Source organism: Thalassophryne amazonica, chromosome 21 (genome assembly GCF_902500255.1).
Source record: "Thalassophryne amazonica chromosome 21, fThaAma1.1, whole genome shotgun sequence".
In the NCBI taxonomy this organism is placed as follows: domain Eukaryota; kingdom Metazoa; phylum Chordata; class Actinopteri; order Batrachoidiformes; family Batrachoididae; genus Thalassophryne; species Thalassophryne amazonica.
Window position 1 is genome coordinate 39,576,625 of NC_047123.1, and position 15,609 is coordinate 39,592,233.

General features: G+C 39.9%; 1 protein-coding gene across 2 annotated transcripts in view; it reads right to left on the bottom strand.

Annotated features, from left to right (window-relative positions):
* LOC117503005 (AT-rich interactive domain-containing protein 1B-like) overlaps positions 1 to 15,609 on the bottom strand; it is a 34,105-nt gene that overhangs the window by 13,886 nt on the left and 4,610 nt on the right. For both annotated transcript variants that reach the window (XM_034162152.1, XM_034162151.1), the window contains exons 3-7: positions 14,931 to 15,071; positions 13,935 to 14,030; positions 1,006 to 1,252; positions 706 to 861; positions 192 to 543 (exon numbers count right to left, since the gene is read on the bottom strand). In XM_034162152.1, the coding sequence (XP_034018043.1) occupies positions 192 to 543; positions 706 to 861; positions 1,006 to 1,252; positions 13,935 to 14,030; positions 14,931 to 15,071 (992 nt within the window). The remainder of the gene's footprint in view (positions 1 to 191; positions 544 to 705; positions 862 to 1,005; positions 1,253 to 13,934; positions 14,031 to 14,930; positions 15,072 to 15,609) is intronic.

The window sequence follows — 15,609 nt, forward strand, 5'->3', positions numbered from 1 at the left end:
ACACAACTGTGGATTTTTTACTCAGGCTTAGACATTCGTTTTAAAATGTACTCATAAAAGACAATTTGATGAATACACATAATACACACAAAAAAATCCAGAATATAAAAATAAGTTCAGACTGAAATAGGTGGGTGCCCCCCCCCCCACTGTGAACGCTGCTTGGTGACATCACCTCCACCCACACTCACCTGCTTTGGGCGGCTGTCGAGGACGACGAGGGGGAAGAGGAAGAGTTTGGAATTAATCCGCTGTTGAGACCAATGTCAGAGGGTTTGCGGCTGACAATGAGCCCCGGAGGCCCCATGCCCTGTCCAGCAGGCTGTGGCATACCAGGGGAGGTGGGAGCCATGGTGCTCCCTCCAGCGGGGTAAGGCCGTCCTCCAGTGCCAGGCCCCTGGCTGCAGGCTGACGGGGTGGAGGGGCCCTGACCGTGCATCGGGCTGCTGGCGTTCAGCCCCTGGCTGTTAACCAGGCTGGGGCCAGGGCCGCTATAGTTGGTGCTCGGGGCCCCACCGTAGTGAGGGGGCCGAGGGAAGTTCCCTGGAGGCGGAGTGACAGCATTGTGGCAACACCAACAAAGAAACATTTGCTTTATTTTATTCTGAAAGGAAACTGCCATCTCAAATCAATCATTTAATTTCAAAGTCTTTTACTATTAATTTAAATTAAACAATTTAAATTGATGGTGGGGGAGTCCTGTACCTGAGGGCCCGTATTGGCTGTAGGAGGGACCGCCCTGCTGGTAGGTGCCTTGGTGCATGGGCCCCCCTGGTGATGGATGAGCAGACACGGGCGGTGTTAAGTGCTGCGGGCCGACCTGGGGCCCCGGGGTGCTGCGCTGCAGAGCAGGAGGGAAACCTGATGGAGGCAGAGCCAAAAGTGGACAAAAATCAAACCTACTGTTCAGCCATATTGTCAAATTTACTCAAAAATACATTACTTTTGTTGCCATGTTCTAAAAAAAAAAAAATTCTGAAAAAGCTCTGCAGTGGGTGGTCCTACCTGCTGCGCTGCTGGTGGGCGACAGCGGGCCAGAGCGTGACTGGCTGCTGGACCCCGTGGGGGAAGGTGAAGGGGAGGGGGAGGGCGCTGTGCGGGTGGGCGGGGGGAGGCGTGGTGAGACATTTGGGGAGAAGGGTGAACAGGCAGAGTTCCCCTGGTCAGCCTGAGTGGCCCCAGAGCCTGGTGCCCCCGAGGTTACCGCTGCCTCAGTGCCTGTGGGCAAGTCATCAATGGAGCCGGACAGATCCTGAGGACACATGAGGAATGTGACGCTTGTGCTTGAGTCATGCGAGTGTCCCACAGGTTTTGAGTGACATCATGGCATGTGGAAAACCACCATGTCCAAATCAAAGGCAGACACAGAAACTGAACTGCATCCTACGAAACTACATCAAGCCCGAAGAGTCACGGCGAGCCGTCACCATCCAATAAATTAGTCGATGTGTGAAGAAACAGGCTTTAAAATCCTGGCAGATCCGCTGCTGACAGCTCGACATTATCTCCAGCACGTACCAAAAAGTCTGACAAAAGAACATTTCTGAAACAATCAGTTTCTTTTCATAACTTTTCATTATTGATTAATTTTGTGAATTCACCCTGGGACCCACATAAAACACCTCAGAACATCTGTCCATCTGGAGCTGGACCTCAGCAACTGTGTGGTAGATTTGGTATCATCTTAGGACCTAGTCTTGATGGATTATCAACATCATAACCATTCTGAAAGTGGGGACAACGAACATTCAAATTTCACCATTTTTGTAAATTTTGATGCAGATGTTTAGTGCCCCCTACTGGCTGTATGAAGAATATGAGATTTAGTAGCTTACTGTGACACAGATAACATCTAACCTTACTCTCTCTATAAAATACACCACAATAAAAGATTTCATTATATGGCTATGACAGTACGTACGCTCTGATTGGCTGATTTCTGGTGTAATATTTTCCCATATGAGACTGTTGCCATGACAATCGGTTCAGATCATGGATCAGATTTGCAATGGTTTACAATTATCACAGCGCAAAATTAAACAAAACAAAAAGTGAACAAAGAAATTCTGAGCAATGAAGAGGAGCAGTCGCCAAGCGAATTTTATTACACTGATGAGTTTGAACTGGAAGAATTAACAGCAAACGAGCTCAAGTGGACATGAAGACCAACAAGACGCAAACACAGCTCTGAACAGCCACATAATGAACTAATTATTAACCTCGCTTGCTCGGTCTGTGCGGGGAAATATCAGACCTCGTACAGACCAAGCAAGCGAGGTTAATAATCCTTTAATATTAGCCTTAAATCCAGCTGACCATGAGTTTACATCCAGCAAATACAGTTTAAAACCAGATTGGTGCTCATTTAGTCAATGACATTTGAAAGTTGTATTGTAGTTTAATTTAATTAGCTTATAATGCGCCAAATCACAGCAAAAGCTGTCTCAAGGCGCCTTACATAAAACAAGTCAACATAAAATTGAATAAATAATTAAAAATGAATAAAAAATTCAAATACATAAATTAAAAACAGAAGTAAAAGAATAAAACAAATAAAAATAAAAACTATCCATAAGAAAGAGAATAAAAATAGGTTTTGAGTCTTGACTTAAAAATGTCCACAGACTGACTGCCTCACGGTCGCAGGAAGACTGTTCCACAGGGTGGGTGCACGATACAGAAAGGCTCTTTGACCTGCTGACTTCTTCTTCACCCTGGGAACACAGAGAAGTCCCGCATCCTGCGACCGCAAAGCCCGGGCCGGCACGTAAAGTTCCACCAGATCAGCCAGATAAGATGGTGCCAGTCCATGAACAACCTTATAAGTCAATAACAAAACCTTAAAATCTGCTCTCAGAGAGACAGGGAGCCAGTGCAAAGATGCCAAAATGGGTGTGATATGTTCAGACCTTCTGCTACGTGTCAGAAGTCTGGCGGCAGCGTTCTGAACCAGCTGAAGACCCCTAATGCTGGACTGTGGTATGTAAAATAAAGTTAAAACCAGTTTATCTCAACTCAGTCAGAAAAGCATGAACACGTGACAAAAGAGCATGTTAAGATGAATAAAGAACACAGAGAAGGAAATGAGGGAAGGAAACTAGTAAGGTGCTAGAGAGAGTGGAGAAAAGACAACAAAGGAGCAGAAAAGAACAGCAGAGTTCAGAAAAACTAAAAGAAGAGACACCAGAGAACCAATGGATAAAAGAAGGAAAAGAAAAATGCAGAAAAGACAGGATGAGAAAGAAAAGGAGTTGAAGAAGAAAAAAGCACTGTGTTGAAATCTCCCATCTGTCCTTGGGCCTCAGGCCAGCCAATAGCAGCACAGCAACCCATCCTCTGCCCTCCACCCCCTGCCAACAGCTGAGCCAATCGCATGCAGCTCGACGTGCATCACAGCTGAGACCTTAAAATGATGGAAGATATTCTAACGTGATGTTCACGCACAGCAACAAAACAACAAAAGTCTTCTGTTCAAGACTCTCAAATGAACATGTGGTGTGGTTTAATCTCATTACCAAAGAGGTCATGTGACCAGTGTGGCTGTTACTCAAAAGGTTTTCAGCAGACTTCCACAAATGTGGAAACCCCAACCCTTCCTCTGTCTCATAATCACCTGCTTGTTCTCCCTCAACACATCCATGAACCTCCTCTTTGGTCTCCCTCTTCTCCTCCTGCCTGGTGGCTCCATCCTCAGCATCCTTCTCCCTATATACCCTGGGTCCCTCCTCTGTACATGTTCAAACCATCTCAATCTCACCTCTCAGAGCTCAATTTTGAGTTTCATGGCAAAGGCTTTTTTATCTTTAATACATTTTCAAAGATCTATAAAAAAAAAAAAAAAAAAACTTTTTTCACATCGTCATTCACCTTATTCAGCCCCACCCACTTTTACAACAGAGGCATTTCCGTTTTGTCTTAGGACTTCCGGTGTGCTGTGTTTTCCATATAGAACAATAGAAGATATTAGACAGGTAGAAACAAAAACATTTTTAAAGGAGACCTGCATTGAAAAAAATGCAGTCAGATTTTTTGAACAAAAAATGACTTACATTTACACGAGATCCTTCTGAATGTAGTAAAGTAAATCTACAAGCCCAGATCTGTCATTCAACGGAGAAATCTTCATTTGAAAATGACAAATTTACAGCTAACATTTAGCCCTCTGCAAAATTGTCCCTCTCATCATGGACGCTGCTGAGACGTCACGGACAAGACCCTCTCCCAGCATGCATTGCGCCAATTGTAATTTGTGGATTTACATCAGTTTGCATCTGCACCTTTTTCTTGTCTTATACAGAAGGATCTACTTTTTTAAAACTTCATATTGTCTTGCGGCACGTTTGGTGAGTACACATTTCTTTTATTTGTGCTTGAAAATTATTTTGGGGGACTTTTTCATACGCACATTTGATTGAGTGGTGTCGCAATGAAAATCTACTGTCTTTCGCCTCCGGTACCATCGCGGGATATGGAGGCGAGACCCGCAAAGAATCCCAGTCATTAAAAATATATAAACCTCTCTCAGCGTCCATGGAGCTCTGGGGCTCCGATTGCCGAGACGTGCGGTGCTGTGGATTTTGCCGCAAGAAGTCTGTCCTCGCAGCAACAGGTGTACCGGCCGCTTCGCATTAAAACAGCGAGCGTAATCTCAGGACTTGTGCCAAGTGTGCTGCAGCTCCGTTCAGTAGACAGAGAGGTGATGCCGGTGTTGTGCGCTGAATCTGACAACACCGGCTGCAAAGTAGACACGGGGGTGTGAGTGGCCCGCGTCGGCGGATAACGAGCCCGCAGACTTAATAAGCGCAGTGGAGGAAGAAAGCGGGAGAGGAAGAACGGCGCCCGCTGTCGATGTCGTTGCTGATCTGAGCACACAGATCTGTATCTCACATTCATTGCAGCTTACTTTTGCACGTTGAAACCAGGATGTGTATAAGTAACATTACTAACAGATAAAATCAATTTCAATGCGGGATCAGACTGAAGGCGGGAGCGCGTCGTCTTGTCCCTGACGTCATGGAAATGATACGGCTGTACAAACTTTTCACAGAGGGCTAAATTTTAGCTGCAAATTTGTCATTTTTAAACGAAGATTTCTCCGCTGAATTACAAATCTGGACTTACAGATTTACTTTACTGCATTCACAAGGGTCTTATAAATACATATCAGCTATTTCTTTCTGAAATCTGACCACATTTATTTCAATGCAGGTCTACTTTAAAAGCTCAAAGGGAATGACTCTGGCTCACTCACAGGTCATAACGGAGCGGGAAGATGTCATGAAAAACCGGCCCTCGATTATGTACGCCGATATTAACTACTTTGTGTGGACAGTTTGGCTATGAGGAACTATAAAAGCACCGAAGCCTATCAATATCTGCTAGAATCAAGTTAAAATACTACCCAACAAGATTACGTAACATTAAAATACGTATGGTGTTATTTCATGCAGTGCCTGGTTGTATCAAGCGCCAGAAAATTAATAAATTAGATAGCAGCTGACGCTACAAACACAGCTAACCCGTTTGTCTCACTAGCATCTGCCTTGGCTTCTTCAACGGAGCGTTGTAGTCCAACCATTCTCTGGGTAAGGATGCAGTGGTGTGGATTTTTTCTACACAAAATAAAATGAACAGACATAGGGACGTTTGGGTGGATTTTTCAAATTCAGGGCCTTTAGGATGGAGGAGGGAACAAGTTAAATGCTGGTCCACAGCACTCAGATCTCTCCTTTCCATGTTCAAAACATCAGTCTGAAAGCGATATTTTCCTCTTCTTCCAGTTGTTGTGGTGCCCACAAACTGAACAATTAATGCTGCTTATCTTTGGACACTTCTAACGTACTATGTTCCCACGTAGCTAATCATCAGACGCAGTGGCAAACCGGAAGTTGTTTGACAAAATGGAGCTGCCCACCCGACTTCCTGAATAAGGTGAATAGTGTGCAGAATTTTGGGAAAAAAATTAATTTAATCCATTTTGAAATAAAGCTGTAACATAAAATGTGGAAAAAGTGAAGATCTGTGAATACTTTCCGGGTGCACTGTATAATTCCTGGACCTGGCACATGGCCCACAGAGCAGACATGGGGTCAAATACTTTGCATTGTATTTAAATACAAATAGTTTGTACTTTTTCCAAATACAAATTCTTTATATTTTGAGTATTTCAAATACAAATACTTTCTATGAACTATAAACAAATCAACAGAAAACCTGGTAAACCGGTGACAATTTATTGTGAAAATAGCATGACCAAATACTATTGATAAGTAAAGGATTGAATGTTTGATCACAAATTCACTATTATAATATCACAGGCAATAATCAAATTATCACAATATTCTATTCACAAAATTCTGTTTCCATCAATATTGCATCCTTTTGTATCCACCATATCAAAATCAAATCAGTTTTATTTATATTGCCCCAAGGCGCTTTATATTGTAAGGCAAAAGCCATACAATAATTACAGAAAAACCCCAACGGTCAAAATGACCCCCTGTGAGCAAGCACTTGGCTACAGTGGGAAGGAAAAACTCCCTTTTAACAGGAAGAAACCTCCAGCAGAACCAGGCTCTTCTGCTGGGACTGGTTGGGGCTGAGGGAGAGAACCAGGAAAAAGACATGCTGTGGAGGGGAGCAGAGATCAATCACTAATGATTAAATGCAGAGTGGTGCATACAGAGCAAAAAGAGAAAGAAACACTCAGTGCATCATGGGAATGGTTAAATGAGGATAATAAAGATCTGGTATATCTTGATGGTTATGAATTGTTCCTGGTTAATAGGCAGACGAGAAGGGGCGGAGGCATTGCATTGTTTGTAAGGTCAGATTATAACTGTAAACTCATTAACAACATGTCATTTACAGTGGACAACATCATGGAATGTGTTACCATAGAAATGACATCTATAAACTCCAAAAACATAGTTGTTAGTTGCATTTACAGAGCTCCTAGGACAAATATTGACACCTTTGAAGACATTATCTTAGGAATGTACAACAAAATCAACAGAAATAAGCATTTATTTGTCTGTGGAGATTTCAATATAGATTTTTTAAACCCTCACAATCATCCACAAATTACCTCATTTATAAACACCTTGTAATGTTTAGGACTGTTTCCAACCATCATTCATCCTAACAGAATAACTATGGATACAACAACTCTCATTGACAATATTTTAACTAACGTTATATCCGGTAATCTTAGTGGGGGACTACTGGTCAGTGATATCAGTGATCACTTGCCAGTTTTCTCAGTCTTTGCATTGGAGGGTTGTTGTAAGTATCGAAGCAATATCAAATTCATGAGTAGAAAAGTAACACCTGAAACAATTGATAATTTAAGGGAGGATTTATCAAGTCAGAATTGGTCAGATGTTTTTGTTGATGATGTTGACAGGTCATATGATGCTTTCATTTCCATTTTTTCCAGTTTGTATAATAAACACTGTCCATTTGTTGACAAAATATATAGAAATCAATATAGCAACAAACCATGGATAACTAAGGGACTTCAGAGGGCATGTAAAAAGAAAAACATACTATATAAACAATTCATAAAACTACTAACTAAGGAAGCTGAAAGTAAGTAATCAATATCATGAGACTCAGTAAAAAAACATATTATAATGAGTTACTTGTCAAAAATAGAAATAACATCAAAAACACATGGAACATATTAAATGAAATAGTAAAAAAGAATAGAGTAACTAGAGATTATCCTTCATGTTTTCAGAGTAACAACTACATCACGATTGATAACGACGAGTCTATTGCTGAACACTTTAATGAATACTTCGTTAATGTGGGTAAAAATCTTGCCAGTAAAATTGACTCATCAACTAATAACTTCTGGGTAAATAATTCAACGTTTAACAAATCTGTTTCAATGTTCATTGGTGGTACTCACGAAAGGGAAATACTTGATCTGGTTCATGGTTCAAAAAGTGAGAAATCGACTGATTTTAATAATTTGGATATGGCTTTATTAAAAAAAGTTATTGATTGTATAGTAAAACCGTTCAATTATATTTGCAATATGTCACCAAGTACTGGTAAATTTCCTTCTCAAATGAAAATAGCCAAAGTAATTCCTCTGTTTAAAACTGGTGACAAACACACATTTTCTAATTATAGACCTATATCACTCCTGCCACAATTTTCCAAACTTTTGGAAAAAATATTTGCTAAAAGATTAAATGATTATTTACTGAAGCATAACATCATTTGTGAAGAACAATATGGATTCAGAAGGTCTCGAACTACATCACATGCTTTGATGGACTTTGTGGAAAGTATAGCAACTGCAATTGACAATAAACAATACACAATAGGTGTTTTTTTTTTTTATTTACAGAAAGCGTTTGACACAATTAACCATGGAATACTATTAAGTAAACTGCAGAAATATGGAATCAGAGGTCTGGCATATGAATGGATAGCTAGTTATTTACAAGGCAGATTTCAGTATGTTCAATTCAATAATACAAATTCTGAACTCAGGGATGTCACATGTGGGGTGCCGCAGGGCTCAGTGCTGGGTCCTTTGTTGTTTATAATCTATATAAATGATATAAGTTGGGTGTCGGGTTCACTGAGATGTGTCCTTTTTGCGGATGATACAACTGTGTTCTGTAGCGGTGAAAATCTTGAACAGCTTCTGGACATAGTGGAGAAAGAACTGGAAAAATTTAAGGTTTGGTTTGACGCTAATAAGTTGTCACTCAACCTTGGGAAAACTAAATGTATTATATTTGGAAATAAACAGGCACCCAAATGTAAAAATTTAACTATAAACAATAAGGAAATTGAGTTAGTAACAGAGAATAAATTTTTAGGTGTTATAATTGATAATAAACTTAGCTGGAAACCACATATAAATTATGTGAACTCAAAATTGTCAAAAACTATAGCCATTTTGTATAAAGCCAAAGACCTACTGCCGCAAGAAGGGTTACTTACTTTATATCATTCTCTGATGGTACCATATATGACATTGTGTTGAGTCATGGGGAAACACTTACAAATCAAATACCAATCCAATATTCCTTTTGCAAAAACGAGCCATACGAATCATCTGCAATAAACAATATCGTGAACCAACTCATTCTCTATTTGTGTCTTTAAATTTATTAAAATTCATTGATTTGGTCGATTACATTACAATTCAAACTTTATTTCGAGCGAAAAACCAAGCCTTACCGAGACATGTCCAGAGTCTGTTCCGATTGAGGGAATCCAGATATAGTTTAAGAGGTTGTGCAATTTTTATGAAACCACCAGTAAGAACAAATGTAAAGGGTTTTTGTGTGTCTGTGGTTGGGGTGAGGAAATGGAACAAATGTTCAACAGAGGTTAGAATGAGTAGTACCTTAGTGAGAAAAAGAACATTATGTCTAAGTATCATAAAGAAGCAAATATAATTTGATTTATATGGAATGTTCAATTTATAAGTGGGACTTATTGTATATTTGAATGTGTGGGTATGTATATGCGTATGTAGATATATAGATATGGGTAGGTGTATATGTATATAAGTGACTGTGTATATGTATGTATATATTTATGTTTGTAAAGTATATACGTATGTATATAGGTATATGTGGCACAGCCCAAGCAGAGGGTCACCCCCAAGAGCCTGGTCTGCTTGAGGTTTCTTCCTTATAGGGAGTTTTTCCTCACCACAGTTGCCTAGTGCTTGCTCTGGGGGTTGGTAAGGTTAGTCCTTACTGGCGTAAAGTGCCTTGATTCGACTTTCTTGTGATCTGGTACTATATAAATATAATTATAAGTGAATAGTATATTGATGTGTATGTCTGTGTGTCGACATGTAGTAGTGAATTTATATTTATGTAAATATGACTGATTAGAATTGTTGGACTTGTACTAGCAGGGGTGGGCGCTAATAAGCTTTGCTTCAGCCCACACCCTTTCGGACTCACTAGTTTTGTCTGTGTTTGTTTGTGGAATTGTTCATTTTTTTCTATTTGAATATTTTGTGTGCCGAATAAAAAACTTTGTCACTTGTCACTTGAAACCCCCCAGCAGTCTAAGTCTATAGCAGCATAACTAAGGGATGGTTCAGGGTCACCTGATCCAGCCCTAACTATAAGCTTTAGCAAAAAGGAAAGTTTTAAGCCTAATCTTAAAAGTAGAGAGGGTGTCTGTCTCCCTGATCTGAATTGGGAGCTGGTTCCACAGGAGAGGAGCCTGAAAGCTGAAGGCTCTGCCTCCCATTCTACTCTTACAAACCCTAGGAACTACAAGTAAGCCTGCAGTCTGAGAGCGAAGCGCTCTATTGGGGTGATATGGTACTATGAGGTCCCTAAGATAAGATGGGACCTGATTATTCAAAACCTTATAAGTAAGAAGAAGAATTTTAAATTCTATTCTAGAATTAACAGGAAGCCAATGAAGAGAGGCCAATATGGGTGAGATATGCTCTCTCCTTCTAGTCCCCGTCAGTACTCTAGCTGCAGCATTTTGAATTAACTGAAGGCTTTTCAGGGAACTTTTAGGACAACCTGATAATAATGAATTACAATAGTCCAGCCTAGAGGAAATAAATGCATGAATTAGTTTTTCAGCATCACTCTGAGACAAGACCTAATTTTAGAGATACTGCGCAAATGCAAAAAAGCAGTCCTACATAATTGTTTAATATGCGCTTTGAAGGACATATCCTGATCAAAAATGACTCCAAGATTTCTCACAGTATTACTAGAGGTCAGGGTAATGCCATCCAGAGTAAGGATCTGGTTAGACACCATGTTTCTAAGATTTGTGGGGCCAAGTACAATAACTTCAGTTTTATCTGAATTTAAAAGCAGGAAATTAGAGGTCATCCATGTCTTTACATCTGTAAGACATTACTGCAGTTTAACTAATTGGTGTGTGTCCTCTGGCTTCATGGATAGATAAAGCTGGGTATCATCTGCGTAACAATGAAAATTTAAGCAATGCTGTCTAATAATACTGCCTAAAGGAAGCATGTATAAAGTGAATAAAATTGATCCTAGCACAGAACCTTGTGGAACTCCATAATTAACCTTAGTCCATGAAGAAGACTCCCCACTTACAAGAAAAAATTGTAATCTATTAGATAAATATGAGTCAAACCACCGCAGCACAGTGCCTTTAATACCTATGGCATGCTCTAATCTCTGTAATAAGATTTTTATGGTCAAAAGTATCAAAAGCAGCACTGAGGTCTAACAGGAGGGGCACAGAGATGAGTCCACTGTCTGAGGCCATAAGAAGATCATTTGTAACCTTCACTAATGCTGTTTCTGTACTATGATGAATTCTAAATTTTTTTTTCCCTCTGCTTGGTCTAAAAAAGTAACCGTTACTGACTGCCACAATTTTTTTTTTTCTTGATTTCTTGTAGTGTTTCTTAAAGCCAGAAAGTTGCCATTTGAAATTACTTTAGTTTTGTGTCATGTCTGTGATCTGCTTTTTTTCTACAAAATTAAACAACTGAATGAACATCCTCCGAGGCTGGTGATTCCATAATTATTGCCAGGGGTTGTAGTTAAAGTTAAAAGGAATACTCGGCTCAATAGAGCTCTGACTCTTTGTCAGCCTGGCTACAGTGCTGAAAAGAAACCTGGGGTTGTTCTTATTTTCTTCAATTAGTGATGAATAGTAAGATGTCCTAGCTTTACGGAGGGCTTTTTTATAGAGCAACAAACTCTTTTTCCAGGCTAAATGAAGATCTTCTAAATTAGTGAGATGCCATTTCCTCTCCAGCTTAGGGGTTATCTGCTTTAATATCACAAAACAATAATAAAATGTCATATCTGGTGTGTCTCAACACGGTGTCACAAAGATTCCCAAGTCTGAAAGGTATTTGAAAAAGTATTTGTAAATACTTGGGATCGGCGATGTATTTGAAATACAAATACAAATACTTTGAATTCAAAATCAAAAAACACAAATACTCTGAAAAATGTATTTAAGTATTTTCAAATACAAATACTTTTGTATTTGGCCCCATGTCTGCCACGGAGCACACTTCTTGTTTCCCGACAATTTCAAATGACTCTAAACCAGCAGCATGCCTTCAACACTAAATAGAACTAATCTAGTTTTAAATGGTTCTCACTGAAATTGCTGCAAACATGCCCTGAACTGAATTCTGATGTCAGTTGTATTTAAAAACTGTGAGATTAAACACGTAATTATTAAAAACAAGCCAGCAAATGAACTGACGGACAGCACTCGCTCAAAGCAGCTATTGATTGGAAATGTAATAATGAATAATGTTAATAAAGTGGCCACTCTGCTCATCTGTTTTCATTAATTTTTTTTATTTCTGTACTGTGCCATTTCCTTCTGCCTGGTTACTATAGCAACAACAGTACCCAGAAACTTCAAAGAGGAGCTTCTGAGAGAAGAAGTGAGATGATGAAGAGATCCAGATTCACAAGCTGACAGTTATTTCCTCAAACATCGTAAGGGGCTGGAACTCTGTCAGATTCTCTAACCCCAACTGAAACTATTCACACACCGTATAAAAATACAACTAGTCATTAAAAAAAAAAAAAAAAAAAAAAATCACAAAACTGGTAACATTAAAACATATAATACATAAATAATCAACAATATAAACCAGTAAATATTTCAACCTGTAACTAAAGAATTAAATATAAATACTTAAAATATGACCACCTTTACTTTTAAAAAATCCATCAATTATTTTAGGTAAGAAAATTACAGCATCTGCATTTTGTGATTCTTGCAAATGAAATTCTACCTCATTAGGTTTTAAATATAGAATGCAATCCTAAAGTACCCTCGGCCATTTGAGCATAAAAATAGGAAATGCAACATATAATTTCACTTGGCCAACTCAGAGTAATACCAATATACTGCCCTGGTGGACAAACCCCAACATAAAATGTGACCTTTTAATCCTGAAAGTAGGCCAAGGTCAGCTCCCTTCAATGTCCTGCAAGTTCATTATCCTGAGATTACACCCTGTAAATGTAACACAGCGACAACAGAGAGAATGGATGTAATGAATGAAAGAGTGTGTAGAAAGAATGTGACTTTTTAACCTCTTAAAATAGGTCAAGGGTAGCCATCTTTGAACCCGTGTAAGGTCTGTGTCCCAAGAATGTTTCCTGTGAATTTGAAGACCCTGACAGTAACAGGACTGGACTTATGCTGAGCACAGACAGATGGACGGACGGACACAAAGTCTTCACAATACCCGATGGCCATATTTTGGCCTCAGGTAAAAATGATTTTATTACTGAGTGATCATTAGCAAATATGTTTGTGTTGAATCATAATCAAGACACTACAAACAGAGTTTTTAAAAAGATTCAATAGCTTAATTGGTGAGAAGATTCTCACATCACAGGTTTCCTATAATGAACAGAAAGAATTTTGGAAAGTTACTGAACATTAAAGGTTCAAAAAATGTGATGTTCTATGAAAACCTGAAGTGATCTCTGTTATTAGATTTACTCCCGCCTCCCTATTTGAATGAAGAGTAAATTTGAGTTTGCAGTTGAAGGTTCTGCCTTCGACTGATAATGGACCATCAACGTGACAGGAAGTGGAATTCGAGTGATTTCATGAACTGCTTTGCATCTGACTTTTCCTCAGTCTGTCTTCAGTTTTGTTCAAACAAAAATAACAAGCTTCACATTTTTAAGTTAGTTTGTCCACTAACTTTTGGCTCCTCAGTGATGTCACTCCCGCACCTGGTTTGAATGTAACTATCCTGAAATAAAAATGTACAGTTTGCACAACACGCTCATGGTGATAATTTACTTTCAGCTCCACCCTCTGCTGTGACTGACAACTGAATGAAAACTTGATGATGTTCAAATAAACGCCAACATAACTGACATGATGTGGATTTGAGGGTCACATGACCAGTTCAACCAGAAGCTGTCTGGAGATGTCGGACGTACCGGGAGGCTGGACGGTCTGTCCTCCTGGCTCACATCCTCACGGCTCGGCTTCCCAGGAGTCATAGCAGCAGAATGACCTCGCCTACCAAATGCCTCCTGCAGCGTTTCCCACACACACACACACACACACACACACACACACACACACACACACACACACACACATCTGTGAATTAATTGCACAACTCAATACTGACCGAGAACTTCTCAAAGTGAAATTCAGACCATAAATTTAAATTCCAACATAAACTACACAGTAAAGTTTATTTCAGAACATGTGATCCACTGCTGCTATAAATGAAATGATTTTTCTCACACTGTGCGACACACTTGCACATAATTATTTTGAACCTTAAAAATGTCACAAGCTAATAAACAGCTTCATATTGGACACGCAGGGGGGTGAGAGTAAAAGACTGAACACACCAAAATATTATCAACAGGAGTCATTCCCATGTGCACATACTGAGCTCACTAAACGTAACAAACATTTTAAAGTGACTGATTACAGGCAGCTTCTTACCTCAGCAGTCATGTGTGGCGGCACTGCAGCTCTACACTAAATCCACACAAGTCAACACTGACCAGTGGCGAGGCGCTTTTCTAACCAACAAAGTAATGAAGTGTATTTCTAGAGTCATAGATGAATATTTAGAGAATTTTGAAGACAAATGAGCCATTTGAATGTGAGGTCAGTCCATATTTATCTGAACAGCACACCGACATCTTCCTGCTACATGAACGTAATTATTGGTAAAACACACACAATCTCCCTCATTTTAAATAGCTAAATATTAAAAGGTGCACATTAAGCACAATAACTAAAAGACACCCCAATACAGGGGAAAGAGATTATTTTCGGGAAGAGAAAAAAAAAAAAAAAAAAGTATTTTCACATCATTTCATCACCCACAGTTAGAGCTTAAATTCCCTGTGTATATAAACTAGTAATCATGATCAGAAATCTCGTGATAGTTCGCAACCTCCCAGTCCTACCTGTTGGGGCAGTAGGCGGGGCTGCAGGTATGTCGACTGGCTGGGGGTGGCGGTCTGCTGCAGGGGCGGGCTGAAGTATGACGGCTGAGTGGGTGAGACGTATCCGGACATGTTCTGGTGCTGAGAGTACTGGGAGCCCGTCTGAGGACAGAGGACGGATTAAAACATACTACTGTGCTAACAGCGACAAGCAGCACACTTCGGTCAGACGTCACACGGCCAACAGACAAAATCTGCTAAAGCGCATTTCTTTAAAATCTGAAAAAAGCTTCCTGCTTTGTGGAGATCAGACACGTTTAACTCAGACTGTATCTGTAATGGACGGAGCCTGCGTGTCTGAGCTATTAGCCCGTGTCTGGGCTAAATTCTGTACTGTGCCATGTTCACAGCAGCTAGACGACAAACTCATTAATGCATAAAGGGGTGGAGCATGCATGACTCTACATGTGATGAAAAATGCATGAACACGCCCCTCTCAAGTCCGACCCACCTGACCCAGGTTTGTGTGTTTATTAAGTCATATTTTGCAGGACTGTGTGGTGGTTCTCGTACATTCCAGAAAGGGCCAAGAGGGGTCAGGTTTCCTTTGCAGCCTCTGACTCCAGCAGGTGATTTCACTGACGAACTCATCCCATCTGCTCAAACTGATGTTACTCAGTGCTATCTAGTGCCTAGTCTG